A 19359-nucleotide genomic window follows, 5' to 3' on the forward strand; every position below is an offset into this window, starting at 1 on the left:
GGCACTCCCTCAGTACTGACCCTCTGACAGTGCGGTACTCCCTCAGTACTGACCCTCTGACAGTGCAGCACACTCTCAGTACTGACCCCCTGACAGTGCGGCACTCCCTCAGTACTGACCCCCTGACAGTGCGGCACTCCCTCAGTACTGACCCTCTGACAGTGCAGCACTCCCTCAGTACTGACCCTCTCACAGTGCAGCACTCCCTCAGTACTGACCCTCTGACAGTGCGGCACTCCCTCAGTACTGACCCTCTGACAGTGCGGCACTCCCTCAGTACTGACCCTCTGACAGTGCGGCACTCCCTCAGTACTGACCCTCTGACAGTGCGGCACTCCCTCAGTACTGACCCTCTGACAGTGCAGCACTCCCTCAGTACTGACCCTCTGACAGTGCGGTACTCCCTCAGTACTGACCCTCTGACAGTGCAGCACACTCTCAGTACTGACCCCCTGACAGTGCGGCACTCCCTCAGTACTGACCCCCTGACAGTGCGGCACTCCGTCAGTACTGACCCTCTGACAGTGCGGCACTGCCTCAGTACTGACCCTCTGACAATGCGGCACTCCCTCAGTACTGACCCTCTGACAGTGCAGCACTGCCTCAGTACTGACCCTCTGACAATGCGGCACTCCCTCAGTACTGACCCTCTGACAGTGCGGCACTCCCTCAGTACTGACCCTCTGACAGTGCGGTACTCCCTCAGTACTGACCCTCTGACAGTGCAGCACACTCTCAGTACTGACCCCCTGACAGTGCGGCACTCCCTCAGTACTGACCCCCTGACAGTGCGGCACTCCCTCAGTACTGACCCTCTGACAGTGCGGCACTCCCTCAGTACTGACCCTCTGACAGTGCGGCACTCCCTCAGTACTGACCCTCTGACAGTGCGGCACTCCCTCAGTACTGACCCTCTGACAATGCGGCACTCCCTCAGTACTGACCCTCTGACAGTGCGGCACTCCCTCAGTACTGACCCTCTGACAGTGCGGCACTCCCTCAGTACTGACCCTCTGACAGTGCGGCACTCCCTCAGTACTGACCCTCTGACAGTGCGGTACTCCCTCAGTACTGACCCTCTGACAGTGCAGCACACTCTCAGTACTGACCCCCTGACAGTGCGGCACTCCCTCAGTACTGACCCCCTGACAGTGCGGCACTCCCTCAGTACTGACCCTCTGACAGTGCAGCACTCCCTCAGTACTGACCCTCTCACAGTGCAGCACTCCCTCAGTACTGACCCTCTGACAGTGCGGCACTCCCTCAGTACTGACCCTCTGACAGTGCGGCACTCCCTCAGTACTGACCCTCTGGCAGTGCAGCACTCCCTCAGCACTGACCCTCTGACAGTGCAGCACTCCCTCAGTACTGACCCTCTGACAGTGCAGCACTCCCTCAGTACTGACCCTCTGACAGTGCGGCACTCCCTCAGTACTGACCCTCTGACAGTACAACACTCCCTCAGTACTGACCCTCTGACAGTGCGGCACTCCCTCAGTACTGACCCTCTGACAGTGCGGCACTCCCTCAGTACTGACCCTCTGACAGTGCAGCTCTCCCTCAGTACTGACCCTCTGACAGTATCAACCTACATGATGTGTTCAATGTGCAGTGGGGATCTGAACCTATGATCCTCTGACTCAGAGAACGGAGCTCTCGCCCGGGCCTGGGCCCAGACTGGTTGGGTGTGGGCTTCGTGAGTCCAATGAAGCTGCTGATAAGACCACAGCAAATCGATTAAAATGCCTGCTCCACGAGTGGCATCAAGAAGATAACGGACTGTAACATCTACCGAGAGTGGCCCTGGGGAATGACCCTCAGGAGAGACGGGTGTTGGGGCGGCATGTGGCGTAGTGGTTAGCACTGGGACTACAGCGCTGAGGACCCGGGTTCGATCCCGGCTCTGGGTCACTGTCCGTGTGGGGTTTGCACATTCTCCCCGTGTCTGCGTGGGTCTTGCCCCCACAACCCAAAGATCATAGAATTTAATCATAGAATTTACAGTGCAGAAGGAGGCCATTCGGCCCATCGAGTCTGTACCGGCTCTTGGAAAGAGCACCCTACCCAAGGTCAACACCTCCCCTGTCCCAATAACCCGCTAACCCCACCCAACACTAAGGGCAATTTTGGACACTAAGGGCAATTTATCATGGCCAATCCACCTAACCTGCACATCTTTGGACTGTGGGAGGAAACCGGAGCACCCGGAGGAAACCCACACACACACGGGGAGGACGTGCAGACTCCGCACAGACAGTGACCCAAGCCGGGGATCAAACCTGGGACCCTGGAGCTGTGAAGCCATTGTGCTATCCACAATGCTACCGTGCTGCAGTACGGCAAGATGTGTAGATTAGGTGGATTGGCCACGCTAAATTGCCCCTTAATTGGGAAAAAAAATAATTGGGTACTCTGAATTCATTTAGAAAAAGGAGGGACGAGTGTTGATTTCCGCGGGTTCCACTGGGCGCTCCTTGCTTTTATATTCCATTCCACTATATGTGAGCCTGGTAACCCATTTGCTTTTTAATATCCTAGCCACCATTAGAATGTGAATGTGGAAACCAGGGCGGCTGCACAGGAGCATTGGAAAGAGAGCCATTGACAGTGTCGTCTGTTTTACTCCTTTGAAATTGCATGACTTCACTCTCCTCCGCATTGAGCCCCATCTATCATGTTGCTGAATGGTTCACCATCCTGACCACATTATTCTGAAGCTTGCAAATATCTTCATCACCATTTATTACTCTGCCAGCTTACCATCATCTGCAAGATTTACAACGCTGTTCTCTGCACCCGAGTCGATGTTGTTTGTAAAAATTGAGAAGCGTGTATACTATGTGTAGTAGTTATGCTGTGTAATATTTACACTATTCCCAATGTGTTGCGTTACTCACTAGATTTTCACAGTGACACAAAGGCTGAGGAGCTGTTGCAGCTGATGTGTAAGGTACAACCATCTACCTGGCCATGCTCTGTGCTTTGCTGCGTTTACTGTGCTGTGTGGGTCTGTTTTTTTAATAAAGATCTCTGAGTTCCTGTTCATTTCAACCAAGTAGGATCCTGGCTGCCAAGGAGGGGGGGGGGGGGGGGGGGGGAATGTGCGGCGGAGGGGGGAGGTGGGGGGGGGAATGTTGGAGGGGGGGGAGTGCTGCTACTTCACAGGGTGATCTGATGTCCCACCTTTGCCATTGGCCCATCTGGGGATGTGAGACGGGAACAGCAACAAAAACACAGCAAGAGGCAGTTTAGTATCCAGTAGAGAGTACCTTGGGGTGCCCCGTGGTGACTCCTGGTAGCCCCCATCCCCCCCCCCCCCCCACCCTCCTTCCACGCACCAGTATCTGTGCCCCAACATTTCATTGAATCCAGAGGGGGGGGTGGGGGGGGGGGAATTCTCTAATTGCTACTTGTGCCCAACTGGTGTTGGTCCTGATCCCGCCAAGTATTTAAATACACGGATCTTTTGACCGTCAACCACCTGCTTCGAAAGCAAGACCCCCTCCCCCTGCACCCATCACCAGTATCAGCCCCCCCCCCCCCCCCCAGCTTGTCTCGTATTCCATAGAGGGTGAAGGGTGAGGGGTGATCTAATCGAGTGTTTACGACGATGGAGGGATTTGATGCAATGGAAATGGAAAAACTATACCCTCTGGTACTACCTGGAGTACTGTGTGCAGTTTTGGTCTCCACACTTGAGAAAGGACGTGCTGGCCCTAGAGGGGGTGCAGAGGAGGTTCACTAGGCTGATTCCGGAGTTGTGGGGGTTATTGTATGAGGAGAGGCTGAGTAGATTGGGATTATATTCACTGGAATTCAGAAGGTTGAGGGGGGATCTAATAGAAACATATAAAATTTTGAAGGGAATGGATAAGATAGAAGTAGAAAGGATGTTTCCACTGGTAGGTGAAAGTAGGACAAGAGGACATAGCCTCAAGATTAGGGGGAGCAGATTTAGGACTGAATCAAGGAGGAACTTCTTCACTCAGAGGGGGGTTAAAGTATGGAATTCCCTACCGAAAGGAGTAGTAGACGCTACTTCATTGAATATATTTAAAGACAGGGTAGATGTTTTTTTGAAAAATAAAGGAATTACGGGATATGGCGAGAATGCGGGTAAGTGGTTCTGAGACCACGAATAGATCAGCCATGATCTTATAGAATGGCGGAGCAGGCTCGAAGGGCCGGACGGTCTACTTCTGCTCCTAGTTCTTATGTACTGCTAATAATAATAATAATCGCTTATTGTCACGAGTAGGCTTCAATGAAGTTACTGTGAAAAGCCCCTAGTCGCCACATTCTGGCGCCTGTTCGGGGAGGCCGGTACGGGAATTGAACCCGCGCTGCTGGCCTTGTTCTGCATTGCAGGCCAGCCTGGTTAGCCCACTGTGCTAAACCATACTAGAATGAAGAACAAGGGAGCATGACCTTAAAATTAGAGGCTAAGGTCCAGAATTAAATCAGTGAAAATCTGTAACCCTCCCTCCCAAAAACACTGCGTTTGCTGAGGGTCAAGCTGTAGATGGATAGACTTTTTTTGGTGAGGGTAGGGAGGAAAATGGGAGCAAAGGTGGGTAGATGGAGCTGTAATAGAGCAGGCACAATGTAACTGAACGGCAGAGAGCGAGGGTTGAAGGGATTGCAAGGTCCCCTCTGGTTCCTGATGCTATTCTCTATTACGCTGCCTATCAGTTATTGCTGCCGCTAAGTTCGCCTAATTGGGTGAAGGTTGGAGAGCACCACAGACATCTCCAGAGCAAGGCAAGAGTGAGAAGGAGTTGTTAATGAAAAGTGATTGAAGTGAGAAGGGGACTGTGATGTGTATTGATCACTTAAGATAACAAAGAGATTCACATTCACAACCTGAAACATGAACAGTGAGTGGAGGTCAGACAGCATGAGGACACCAGCGTGGAACTGAACAAACAGTTCAGAGGCTGCGGGTTCAAATCCCACTAACAGAAATTTGATATGCTCCCCAACCTAATCTCCCTCGGTCCCCACACCCTTTCATAGTCCACCCACTGCAGTACCACTGCCCCCATCGACATTGGTACAGAAACAGAACCATTGGTCTTCAATTCTGGGGTCGAGTTGATCATTTTCAGCTTCTGACGTTGAGAGGTCATTTCCCCTTGTGGGAGAATCTAGGACCAGAGGGAAAGGGTCACCCACTTAAGACAGAGATGAGGGGAATCTCTTTTCCCGGAGGGTAGCGAATCTGTGTCACAGAGAGCTTTAGAGGCTAAAAGCAAATTTTGGGTTGTGAAGTATGTTCCAGGCTGAGATCGACAGATTTTTAATCAGTGAGGGAATCAAGGGTCATGGGGATATGATGGGGAAGTGGAGTTGAGAAGTATACCTGATCAGCCGTGATCTATCACATTGATTGCCAGAGCAGATTCGATGGACCGAGTGTCCTACTCCTGCTCCAACATCCTGTGGTCTTCTCGCTGTGCCAGCTTTTGAAGTAAAACAGCTTCCAAATGGGATTGGCCAGCTTTCTGAAGATGTTATCCCGACACATTTTGGAGAGATGCCTTTGCCTGAGTTAATGAGCTCAGAGAGCGGCACAGTGGATCCTTACTAATGCTCCAGAGAGGATGGCACCAAAGGAGGCAACTATCAAGAAACGCTGACGCAATACAGGCCTTCAAAACGATGAAGAATGTGATGGGGCAGGTATAGAGAAGATGTTCACTGGGGAACCCAAAACTGGGGGCTCCATGTGTGAAATAGATGGATCCAATCGGGAATTCAGGAGAAACCTACATCTCCCAGAGAGTGGGGAGAATGCGGAACTTGTGACCACAGTGAGTGTTTTATGCAAATAACGTGGATATATTTAAGGGTAAACACATGAGAGACAAAGGAATAGAAGGATTTGCTGATGAAGTGGGAGGAACGGGGTTGGGAGAAGTTCCAAGTGGAACAGAAACCCCAGTATGCATCAGTTGGGTATCATCCAATCATAGAATTTACAGTGCAGAATGGAGGCCATTCAACCCATCGGGTCTGCACGGGCCCTTGGAAAGAGCACCCTGCTTAAGCCCACATCTCCATCCTAGACCCGTAACCCAGTCACCCCACCTAACCATTTTTGGACACTAAGGGCAATTTATCATGGCCAATCCACCTAACCCGCACATCTTTGTGACTGTGGGAGGAAACCAGAGCACCTGGAGGAAGCCCAGGTAGACACAGGGAGAACGCGCAGACTACGCACAGACAGTCACCCAAGCTGAGAATCGAACCGGTGGAATGGTCCATTTCTGTGTTACAGGGAATGTGACCCATTTCCCACCGACAACATTGTGTAGCGTTGTAAGCTTGCCACTCAGCGGGCTTGTCCAGGGAATCGCTCCCAAACATCCTTCTCCCAGGGAGACGGCTGAGAACAAGAACTTGGCCGAGTGTAATTGTGCTCCCAAGTGTTGTTTCCTGAATTTATTTCACAAGCACCTCGCACAGCCTGCTTGTAGCAGGGATACATGTCACCTCGATGATTCTTGGAAATAAGAATGTTGTAATTTAATCAGAGGATCCGGAAGACCGAGTACGTCTGAAGGAGGCTGTTAAAGTCACTTGAACCCCAGGATTGAATTGCAAGTCTAATTGCTTCCTTTCCACCAGCCGTTTCTCCCTCTTGGATGTATCACAACTTCTGCAAACAATACTAATCATAACAACCAGCTCCTTGGGGAGATTGAAATTTAATCCCTGTAGCATTTGGCAGCTTCAATATCGAGATCAAACTCTCCAGTTGAGGAGAACTGGGTTGCAATGCAGGAATTTCTCTTATTGCTGATCTGATTTTAGACCAGTTTGATGGGATGGGGGTGAATGTTTTTTTTCCCTCAGGCAGAGGTTGTAAAGCCCCCATCTGGACGTAAGCGGGCTTTTTACCCAGAGTCTGAAGCCTAACCGACTGAGCCAAACACAATTTGGGCTGAACCGGCAACTAAGATGGACAGGGCGGCACGGTGGCACAGTGGTTAGCACTGCTGCCTCACGAAGCCAGGGACCTGGGTTCAATTCCTGCCTTGGGTGACAGTCTGTGTGGAGTTTGCACGTTCGCCCCGTGTCTGCGTGGCTTTCCTCCGGGTGCTCCGGTGTCCTCCCCCAGACCAAAGATGTGCAGGTGAGGTGGATTGGACATGCTAAATTGCCCCTTAGTGTCCAAATGAGTGGTTAGTGGGGCTACAGGGATAGGGGAGTGGTCCTCGGTAGGATCCTCTATCAGGGGGTCGGTCGAGACTCGATGGGCCAAATGATCTCCTTCTGTACTGTAGGGATTCTATAATAAACAACAGCTGGTGGGCTCTGGGGGGAAATGTCACAGCATCACACAACAGCCCCCTGAGTGTGGGATTCAGGTCCAATCGAACTTTATCTTCTGTTATACATGACCATGGAGAGTTTATGCGTCATAGGAAATGAGACAACCCACTGCATAACTCCTTTGCCTGAACTGGAACATCGCACATGCTGCATCTCTCCTGAGAGTGTTTGATGGGGACAGAGTAGAGGGAGCTTTACTCTGTATCTAACCCGTGCTGCATCTCTCCTGAGAGTGTTTGATGGGGACAGAGTAGAGGGAGCTTTACTCTGTATCTAACCCCGTGCTGTACCTGTCCTGGGAGTGTTTGATGGGACAGTTAGAGGGAGCTTTACTCTGTATCTAACCCCGTGCTGTACCTGTCCTGGGAGTGTTTGATGGGGACACTGTAGAGGGAGCTTTACTCTGTATCTAACCCCGTGCTGTACCTGTCCTGGGAGTGTTTGATGGGGACAGTGTAGAGGGAGCTTTACTCTGTATCTAACCCCGTGCTGTACCTGTCCTGGGAGTGTTTGATGGGGACAGTGTAGAGGGAGCTTTACTCTGTATCTAACCCCGTGCTGTACCTGTCCTGGGAGTGTTTGATGGGGACAGTGTAGAGGGAGCTTTAATCTGTATCTAACCCCGGGCTGTACCTGTCCTGGGAGTTTCTGATGCTAATACTAGTGATAACATTTGAATACTATACCCATCTGATGGAAAAATGGAACTGATAAACTCTGGAGTTTCATAGAATTTACAGTGCAGAAGGAGGCCATTCGTCCCATTGAGTCTGCACCGGCCCTTACAAAGAGCGCCCTACTCAAGCCCACATGTCTACCCTATCCCCGTAGCCCAGTAACCCCCACTTCACCTTTTTGGACACTAAGGGCAATTTAGCATGGCCAATCCACCTAACCCGCACATCTTTGGACTGTGGGAGGAAACCGGAGCACCCGGGGGAAACCCACGCACACACAGGGAGGACGTGCAGACTCCGCACAGACAGTGACCTAGCTGGGAATCGAACCTGGGACCCTGGAGCTGTGAAGCAATTGTGTTAACCACTGTGTCACCGGGCTGCCCTGTTTCTGAGCAGGAGAAAGTATAAATAAAGATAAAGAAAAATCAAATGCCCGGAGAATGTAAATTTGAAACTGTATCTGTAATGGATGATGCAGTCTGACAGAGATGGAATTGTTCCCTCGTTATCCTGTGATGGGGTCAAATTAAGAAGTTCTCACAGCCACATGATACCTGATAAAATTCACATCAGAACCCTTTATGCAGAGTAAGTTGACCAACCTCTCTACTCTCCTCCTTTATTTCACCCCTCACATCCTACCTCTTTAACCAGCCTTTGACCATATGTCTAATATTGTCTTATGGGGCTCTGTGTAAAATCTTGTTTGATAATTGCAGTGAAGTGCTTCGGGGTGTTTTGACTCTGCCATAGGTGCTATATAGATGCAAGCTGTTACTGTTATTTTAGTCAATCTGGGCATTTACTGATACCCACCATTTACCATGACTTGCAACAGTTGTGATGCAGCCTTTTATTTTTATAATACCAGTGCCTGGTACACTACAAAAAGAGCTTGGAAAACAGCAACTGAAAAACAATTGAAAAAAAGTGTTTTATTTGAAATAAGGGGTGGAGCTGAAAAAAATTGAGATAAATTGAAACCCTACCAGATGCTGCTTCAGTGTTTCTTGATAATATTCATGCAGATAAAAATTTATGGATTTAAATGCCACATCTGGATTTAGAATTCTATATACTGTGACTGGTTTTGAATATCAGTCTGTCACTCTGGAATCAAAGTGACTTCATAATCTACCTGGGCCAAGAATTCTTAATAATCTTTTTTATTAGTGTCACAAGTAGGTTTACATTAACACAGCAATGAATTACTGTGAAAATCCCCCAGTCGCCACATTCAGGTTCATTGTTCGCCACTGTTCGGGTTCACAGAGGGAGAATTCAGAATGTCTAATTCACCTAACAAGCACGTCTTTCGGGACTTGTGGGAGGAAACCGGAGCACTCGGAGGAAACCCACGCAGATACAGGGAAAATGTGCAGACTCCGCACGGACAGTGACCCAAATGGGAATCGAACCTGGAATCCTGGCACTCTGAAGCAGCAGTGCTAACCACTGTTCTACCGTGCCACCCATGTAGAATTACATATCATTCATTTGTGAAAAATGCATTCTGGGTGGTGGGCCTCATTCCCTCATACCCATCTCCAGTTACTCCTCCGAATGGTTTGCAAGACCAATTCAGAGGGACATAATGTGTCAACCACATTGGTGTGGGACCTACCCAGGCTGGGTAGGAACGGCACATTTCCTCCCTCAGTGAACCAGTTGGGGTTTTAGGACAATCCCACAGCTTCATGTTCACCTTTACTGATCCCATAGGAACTGGAGTAGGCCATTCAGCCCCCCCAAGCCTGTCCTGCCATTTAATGAGATCATGGCTGACCTGTGACCTAACTCCGTATGCCTGCCTCTGGCCCATATCCATTAATATCGTTGAACAAATGTTTTTTTTCTGGTGGTTTCAAGCTGTAGATTTAAAACAATAACAAGTTCAAGGTTCTCGAACTGCCATTGGTGGATTTGAACTCATATTTACTGAACGATTGGCCACTTGGCTAATGTGTAAAAAGGAACGGGCAGGAAATGAGGTCAAGAGGAGATCAGCTATGATCGTGTTGAATGGCGGAGAGAGCTCGAAGGGCTGAATGGCCTCCCACTGCCTCTAGTCCTTATGAAAATGTTACGAATGCGTCAGAATTTCAACCTAAAGGGGTATGGACAGAACTGAGAAAGTTGAGTCAGGTGGTTTGAACAGGAATATATTACATGGGCGGCATAGCGGTTAGCACTGCTGCATCACAGCGCCGAGTCCCAGGTCTGATTCCAGCCCGGATCACTGTCCGTGTGGAGTTTGCACATTCTCCCCGTGTCTGCGTGGGTCTCACCCCCACAACCCAAAGATGTGCAGGATAGGTGGATTGGCCATGCTAAATTACCCCTTAATTGGAAAAAAATAATTGACTACTCTAAATTTAAAAAGAGAAATATACTACACAGAATTTACAGCATAAAAACTGGTATTTGTTTGGCATAGAATCCTCCTCCCAGTTATTTCATCTCACCTTATCACCATACCCTTCTAGTCCATTCTCCCGGTGTGTTTATCTAACTTTCTCTGAGATGTATCGATGCTATTCGTCAGGAACACGCCTTGTGGTGGTGAATTCCACATTCTAACCCCTTTTACATTGATCAGATATCTACCTTGGTGACGCCCCAGTTTTGGCCCAATATCGCTTTCGAGTTCCTGCAACTGGGCAAAACTTATGTTCTAACTTTTAAAAAATAATCCCTTCCACGTGCTGATATTTGCTTGTGTTTTTTTCCAGAACCATGCGATTTTCCCCCTTTTTCTCTCTCTCTCTGTCTCGGTGAGCTGGTCTAATTGCGATGTGAAGGGCTGCATTGGGATATGTGGGCACGTACAGCTACAGTGACGAGGAGGGCTTAGCCAGCGCTAAGCTACGCCTCTTTTGTGCTCCGGAGCAGGGGAGCTGTCCTTTTCAGTTACCGGGAGGAATCGAGAGAGAGAAAGATCGGGGGAAAGAAGGAGAGGGAGAGGGAAACAGTGAGGGAAACAAGTGCAAGAAGAGATGCGTGTGAGGAGCTAGCCCTGTGAATAACATGATCTAAAGGGAGCTGTCCATTTCAGCACCCGCGGCTGAACAAGCAAATGTCTTCAACAAACATGAACTGCATGGCTTCCAACCTCTCTCCTCTTCAAATCTGAGCTTTACTCAAATAAGGATTGTCTCAGTACAGACACGACCCTCTGCTTCTCTGAGATCAAGAGCGCTGGAAGGATTTCATGGCGTTGGAAGCAACCCTAAACAAGAAGGCTGAAGGCGGCTGCATTGAACCTGACTCCATCTGCCCAGACCCTGATGAGGAGATGCTACACGGATGTTGTTACTCTTCACCATCTTTCTTTTGAAGCCTTCTAAAAAATAGCCATCACTTATGGAAACTGGCGATCAGAATTTTAGAAAAAAGGATTAACTTATCTATTTTTTGGGGCTTTCCTTTGTTTTTTTTATCAAAAAAGAAAATAAATATATATATATATATAAAACATATATATTGATTGGAACTGGAAGCCGCCCCAACTGTCCCTCTTTTGATCTCTTTTCCCCCCTTTTTTCGTTTTCTAAAGGGGGATATTTTCTCACCTACCTGGGAGAGGGAGAGAAAGAGAGAGAGAGAGAGAGAGAAGTGTGTGTTGTGGCTGGGTCCGAATATAATGAAGAATTATGGGGCTGTTTGATCGCGGTGTACAGATGCTCCTGACTACTGTGGGTGCATTCGCTGCCTTCAGCTTGATGACCATTGCTGTAGGAACAGACTATTGGCTCTATTCCAGGGGGGTTTGCAAAAGCAAGACGAACAGTGAGAATGAGACCAGCAAAAAGAACGAAGAGGTGATGACACACTCCGGGTTATGGAGGACCTGCTGTCTTGAAGGTATTCTACCCTCCCCTCCCTCCCTCCCTCACACACACCATTTTTTCCCCCATTCACTCCATCCCCCATTCCCCCATGTTTATTGTGTGCGGCCGAACATGGGATGAATAGCAAAATGATTCCCGTCAATGGTGCTGTTTGACGCATTCTGCATTTTTCTCCCTTTCCACCATCCACATCCCCGTTAACATATTCTGCAGTAGGGTAACTTGCTGAATACTATATGTTTTTCCACACCACCACCACCACCACCCCTCCCTCCAAATCAATAGCACGAATTAATCAGGGACATTTTAGCAAACGGAAAAGAGATCATTGGAGGAGCATGTCATTATTCACACAATAGCATCTTCGAATGAGGAGCCAGTCTGATGATTAATGGCACGTTAATTTCACATTTTAAAGGTGGATTCTGTTTTTTTTTCTTTGCAGGAATGATTTTATAAGCTCCTTTTTATTTCAAAGCGGAAGGAAACAGCCATTTTGGGCGTGTCAGAATTAATACTTATCAAAGACAAAATGGGACATGTTTTCTTTCTGCGTTGTGTCAGTTTCTTTGCAATAAATAAGAAAAAAAAATCAAAACTCCACCCTTCTCTGCCCAACACCAACACCCTCCCTGGAAAAAAAACACACAACCAGACCCCCCCACCCCCAATAAAGCAAAACATTCCCAGGACAGAAAGGATGATTACAACCTGGATTAGTGGTGTAGCTCCAGAAGATAGGACAATGTGGGCACTGAGTGATCAGGAGGAGGGGATATTTAGGGGCAATATAAGGTGGGGGCGTTCCCTGGGCTGTTCCCCTGTGAAGGGTTTGGCGATAGCAAGTGTGCATCTTGCGAATTGAGACCGGTGGAAGGGAAGTGGGGTGGAGAGGTGGGGAGGGGGTGCACTGGGTGAAGAATTTGGGTTCCACAATCTCAACACGTTCACAGCAACACTTGATCAGGAGATCGGAATGGAAGGTTTGGTGCCTTGGTCTGAATTATAATTGCACTCTCTCGGGTTCACGGGACATTTGTCTTTTCACAAAAAAAACCATACTAATAATAATACACATTAATTTGATTCCTGAAAGCGATCAGATGAATCGGGGTTTTGATGGGGCGGTTGCATTGCTCAGACAGGATGGCGCAATTTACCCAATTACAGGTTGGTTGCAGTGAGGTGGGTGGATTCGATTTGTCTCCTGGGGTGGGGGGGGGGGGGGTGCGTGGGGGGAGGGGGGGGGGTGCGTGGGGGGAGGGGGGGGGGTGAGACTTACTGCAAAAAATTGAGGATCCGGGAAAATTGAGAATGGGAGGGAACACTTTAACATCCTCTGGGACCAATCACCTTGTTATTAAACATGGGCCAGCAAATCCCTCCCACCTCCTGGACCAGATATTTTTTTTTTGAAAAGAGACATATTATATAGAATTCAACCTTAAAATTTAAGGCAAAAAAAACGTCCTGACGTCACCGGACTTGTCATTTGAAAGCCAAATCTGATTCATGTTGGTTGTAAACTAAACATTTTTTGCAAAAAAAATAATCCTTCTGATCTATTTAAAAATGTCAAAACTTCATCCACAGTTGGGTTGTGTTCTGTTGTAATGTTAACCTGTTCTATTTGTGTGTGTCCGTGCAGATATTTCAACATTTTTTTTTACAGACCTGGGTATTGAATCTTTATTTTTTGTAAAAAGCAAATCACTGCGGATGGTTGCATGTGAAATAAAAGCAGATAGCGCTGGACCATCACAGAAGGTCTGTGCAGAAAGAGAGACAGAGAGCGACAGAGAGAGAGAGAGAGAAACACAGAGACAGACAGAGAGAGACACAAAGAGAGACAGAGAAAGAGGGAGATAGAGACAGAGAGAGAGGGAGGCAGAGAGGGAGACAGGGATAGAGACAGAGAAAGAGACAGAGAGAGAGACAGAGAGAGAGACAGAGAGAGACAGACAGCGAGAGACAGAGATAGAGAGAAAGAGACAGAGAGAGACAGAGAGAGAGAGACAGAGAGACAGACAGAGACAGAGAGAGACAGAGAGAGAGACAGACAGAGAGAGAGAGAGACAGAGAGAGACAGAAATAAACAGCGACAGAGAGAGAGAGAGAGAGAGAGACAGACAGGGACAGAGAGACAGAGACAGAGACAGACAGACAGAGAGAGACAGACATACAGAGAGAGACATACAGAGAAAGAGACAGAGACAGAATAATAATAATAATAACTTATTGTCACAAGTAGGCTTCAATGAAGTTACTGTGTAAAGCCACTAGTTGCCACATTCCGGCGCCTGTTTGGGGAGGCTGGTACGGGAATTGAACCCGTGCTGCTGGCATGTCTGCATTACAAGTCAGCTCTTTAGCCCACTGTGCTAAACCAGCCCCTAAGAGACAGAAACAGAGAGAGAGAGAGACAGAAAGAGACAGAGAGAGTGCTAAGGGTGTTCGCCTGAGCTCCAGTATTTTCTGGGTTTTTTTTGGTTGTTCTGTTGTTGGCCAATCTAAGCTTTGCTTCCAGGAAGGTACGAGGGGACCGAAGCCAGCTGGAATATGTGGAAGATTTCAACTGGACACTCCCCCTCCCCCCCCCCCCCCTCCACACACCACCCCCACCATCAAAGCCCTGGTTTCCAACACTAACTCATGGTTTGAGAAGAAAAAGCCATTTTGCTTGAAGTGCTGAGGTGCGCCTTGTACTTAAAAACGAAATGACATTTAGCATCAGTGTTGAGCAAGGTTTGCAGAGGGGGAGGTGGGGGCTGCCCCTTTAGACAGGAAAGCGAGGGGGCAGAGCTCAGCTGGCTGGACTCCTTCTCTGTTCAGTGTTCTCAAAAGCAGGGTGGTGGCTTCAAAGCCTTGTTGTTGTTTACAAAGAAGCCCCCCCCCCCCACCCAGACACCCAATTTTCTGCTAATTCGGGCCGACAAACAATTGGGTTTCTGTGAACACTCTGTAAGGATCCTGGTGTTAAATTTAACTTAGATTGGAATACCTCTGATCTCTGCTTGCCACCTTCCAGAAAGTGGAATCAACCTGGGCCAACTTGTAGCCTTTCTACCCCCCTCTCTGGGCAAAATGTTACCACCATTGATCTTAAACCCTTTGTTGCAATTGGCAAACGAAAAATGATGAGTTCCTTTGTGTTAAATGAACAATGTGGGTCATCTTCTGGCAGATCAAACCCGTGTAACTGCCCACCACTGATACAGATCCATCTGATATCTCCCTGCCTGTTAAATATTCACTCCAGTTTTGCCTGACGGTGATGTTTTTCCTGTTGAATGTTCTAAATGACCCATTGAGGGGACCCACTAACTCTGCAGTGAACAAGGTTATCTATCCTTTCCGAAGTGAAACTGGACAAAGTCAATTTGGCTGAATGTTAAGTTTTGCAAAGATGTTTGTTTGATTCCAGTACCCCCCCCCCCCCCCCCCCCCCCCCCGGCCCACCCTCCACAATCCGGCTCATGGTCTGTCCAGCCTTGTATTGTATCAGTTCTGCAAATCCACTTTATGCTTTGTCCCTGTTATTCAACTCCGTCAAGTGGAGTCTTGACGGGACAAATCTTTTGATGGTGCTTTGTGCCATAATGCAAAAGAGAAATCGGAGCTGAATATTCCTCCACAGGTTCCGTCTACTCGGTGCCAATCCCAACATCACTGCCCGCATAGACACGTTACATTTTGTTCACAAACGCCGCTTAATTGTCAGTGAGATCACAGAATGGCTGCTGCTGGGAATAGAAAACAGTCAGAGGGGCATTTGTGTGGGGTTGAAACATTTTGCTTCAATGTAGAGTATAGTAGGGAGCTTTACTCTATCTAACCCCGTGCTGTACCTGTCCTGGGAGTGTTTGATGGGGACAGTGTAGATGGAGCTTTACTCTATCTAACCCCGTGCTGTACCTGTCCTGGGAGTGTTTGATGGGGACAGTGTAGAGGGAGCTTTACTCTATCTAACCCCGTGCTGTACCTGTCCTGGGAGTGTTTGATGGGGACAGTGTAGAGGGAGCTTTACTCTGTATCTAACCCCGAGCTTTACCTGCCCTGGGAGTGTTTGATGGGGACAGTGTAGAGGGAGCTTTACTCTGTATCTAACCCCGTGCTGTACCTGTCCTGGGAGTGTATGATGGGGACAGTGTAGAGGGAGCTTTACTCTATCTAACCCCATGCTGTACCTGTCCTGGGAGTGTTTGATGGGGACAGTGTAGAGGGAGCTTTACTCTGTATCTAACCCCGTGCTGTACCTGTCCTGGGAGTGTATGATGGGGACAGTGTAGAGGGAGCTTTACTCTATCTAACCCCGTGCTGTACCTGTCCTGGGAGTGTTTGATGGGGACAGTGTAGAGGGAGCTTTACTCTGTATCTAACCCCGTGCTGTACCTGTCCTGGGAGTGTTTGATGGGGACAGTGTAAAGGGAGCTTTACTCTGTATCTAACCCCGTGCTGTACCTGTCCTGGGAGTGTTTGATGGGGACAGTGTAGAGGGAGCATTACTCTGTATCTAACCCCGTGCTGTACCTGTCCTGGGTGTGTTTGATGGGGACAGTGTAGAGGGAGCTTTACTCTGTATTTAACCCTGTGCTGTACCTGTCCTGGGAGTTTTTGATGGGGACAGTGTAGTGGGAGCTTTACTCTATCTAACCCCGTGCTGTACCTGTCCTGGGAGTGTTTGAAGGGGATAGTGTAGAGGGAGCTTTACTCTATCTAACCCCGTGCTGTACCTGTCCTGGGATGTTTGATGGGGACAGTGTAGAGGGAGCTTTACTCTATCTAACCCCGTGCTGTACCCGTCCTGGGAGTGTTTGATGGGGATAGTGTAGAGGGAGCTTTACTCTGTATCTAACCCCGTGGTGTACCTGTCCTGGGGGTGTTTGGTGGGGACAGTGTAGAGGGAGCTTTACTCTGTATCTAACGCCCTGCTGTACCTGTCCTGGGCGTGTTTGATGGGGACAGTGTAGAGGGAATTTTACTCTGTATCTAACCCCGTGCGGTTCCTGTCCTGGGAGTGTTTGATGGGGACAGTGGAGAGGGAGCTTTACTCTGTATCTACCTCCGTGCTGTACCTGTCCTGGGAGTGTTTGATGGGGATAGTGTAGAGGGAGCTTTACTCTGTATCTAACCCCGTGCTGTACCTGTCCTGGGGGTGTTTGGTGGGGACAGTGTAGAGGGAGCTTTACTCTGTATCTAACGCCCTGCTGTACCTATCCTGGGATTGTTTGATGGGGATAGTGTAGAGGGAGCTTCACTTAGTATCTAACCCCGTGCTGTACCTGTCCTGGGCGTGTTTGATGGGAACAGTGTAGAGGGAGTTTTACTCTGTATCTAACCCCATGCTGTACCTGTCCTGGGAGTGTTTGATGGGGACAGTGTAGAGGGAGCTTTATTCTGTATCTAACCCCGTGCTGTTCCTGTCCTGGGAGTGTTTGATGGGGACAGTGGAGAGGGAGCTTTACTCTGTATCTAACCCCGTGCTGTTCCTGTCCTGGGAGTGTTTGATGGGGACAGTGGAGAGGGAGCTTTACTCTGTATCTAACCCCGTGCTGTACCTGTCCTGGGAGTGTTTGATGGGGACAGTGTAGAGGGAGCTTTACTCTGTATCTGACCCTGCGCTGTACCTGTCCTGGGAATGATTGATTGGGACTTCATAGTTTTACTCTATATCCAACCCCATGCCCTATCTGTCCTGCAAGTGTTTTTTGGGGCAATGTAGGGGTTACGGATGATTCAAAATTGGGTGGAGGATGAAGAGATGCTTCAGTAAGATTTGGACAGGCTGAGTGAGTACATGGCAAAGGCAGTATAATGTGGACAAATGTGAGGTTATCCGCTTCAGTGGCAAAAATAGGAAGCAGATTATTATTTGAATTGGTGTAAATTGAGAGAGGTGGATACTCAGCGAGACATTGGTGTCCTCGTGCATCAGTCGCTGAAAGTAAGCGCGCAGGTACAGCAGGCAGGAAAGAAGGCAAATGATATGATAGCCTTCATAGTGAGAGGATTTGAGTACACGTAGAGGGATGTTTTACTGCTATTATACAGGGCATTGGTGAGGCCACACCCGGAGTATTGTGGGCAGTTTTGGTGCCCTTATCTGAGGAAGGATGTTCTTGCCATGGAGGGAGTGCAGCGAAGGTTTACCAGGCTGATCCCTGGGATGGCGGGACTGTCATATGAGGAAAGATTAAATCGGTTAGGATTATATTCATTGGAGTTTAGAAGAGTGAGAGGGGATCTCATAGAAACTTATAAAATTATAACAGATTAGACAGAGTAGATTCAGAAAGAATGTTCCTGATGGTGGGGGAGTCCAGAACTAGGGATCATAGTTTGAGGATAAGGGGTAAACCTTTTAGGACTGAGGTGAGGAGAGATTTCTTCACCCAGAGGAGGTGAATCTGTGGAATTCACTATCACAGAAAGTAGTTGAGGCCAAATCGTTGTGTAATTTCAAGAAGGAATTAGATATAGTTCTTGGGGCTAAAGGGGTCGAGGGATATGGGGGGAAGGCAGGATCAGGGTATTGAACTTGATGATCAGCCATGATTATAATGAATGGTGGAGCAGGCTCGAGGGGCCGAATTAACCACAACACAGCAACAAGTGATGGTTGAACGCGCCAGCGTATGGTGCAGTCTATTTGTCACTGGGCTGCACAGGGCTGGCAATGCAGCGGCCAAGGCTAATCGCTCTGCCGACATGGGATCAAATCTTCCCATGGCAACTGGTGGAATTTAAATTCAATTCATAAAGCTGGAATATAAAGCCACTCTCCGTCATGCTGACGTGAAACTACAGGATTGTTGTAAATTCCCCTGGTTCACTAATCCCCTTTAGGGAAGGAAATCTTCCCTCCTCACCCGGTCTGGCCTACACGTGACTCCAGACCCTCAGCAATATGACTGACTCATAAACGCCTTCCGAAATGGCCCAGCAAGGGGCAATTAGGGGGCCTCACGGTAGCATGGTGGTTAGCATCAATGCTTCACAGCTCCAGGGTCCCAGGTTCGATTCCTGGCTGGGTCACTGTCTGTGTGGAGTCTGCACGTCCTCCCTGTGTGTGCGAGGGTTTCCTCCGGGTGCTCCGGTTTCCTCCCACAGTCCAAAGATGTGCGGGTTAGGTGGATTGGCCATTCTAAATTGCCCGTAGTGTAAGGTTAATGGGGGGATTGTTGGGATACGGGTTACGTGGGTTTAAGTAGGGTGATCATTGCTCGGCACAACATCGAGGGCCGAAGGGCCTGTTCTGTGCTGTACTGTTCTATTCTATTCTAATTAGGGACGGGCAACAAATGCCGGCCTTTCCAGTGACGCCCACATCACACAATTTTGAAAAAGAAACGTTTCGGATTATCTCAAAGTTTTGTTGAAATGCTGCTTCCTTTGATGCAGAAACTCGAAGCCATCCGGAAAAGAAGGCTAAATGAGCGCAAGAAGTTGAGAAATTGGCCACTTCTTTCCCAGCTTAGGAGACCTTC

At 48.6% G+C, this 19359-nt stretch overlaps 1 protein-coding gene across 1 annotated transcript in view; it reads left to right on the forward strand.

Annotated features, from left to right (window-relative positions):
* The first annotated feature begins 10850 nt into the window (after positions 1 to 10850).
* Positions 10851 to 19359, forward strand: part of cacng2a (calcium channel, voltage-dependent, gamma subunit 2a) — an 85258-nt gene continuing 76749 nt past the window's right edge. Inside the window, exon 1 of the mRNA XM_038783614.1 lies at positions 10851 to 11885. Within this exon, the coding sequence (XP_038639542.1) occupies positions 11675 to 11885 (211 nt within the window). The 5' untranslated portion in view covers positions 10851 to 11674. The remainder of the gene's footprint in view (positions 11886 to 19359) is intronic.

The sequence above is a fragment of the Scyliorhinus canicula genome, chromosome 23 (genome assembly GCF_902713615.1).
Source record: "Scyliorhinus canicula chromosome 23, sScyCan1.1, whole genome shotgun sequence".
NCBI lineage: Eukaryota > Metazoa > Chordata > Chondrichthyes > Carcharhiniformes > Scyliorhinidae > Scyliorhinus > Scyliorhinus canicula.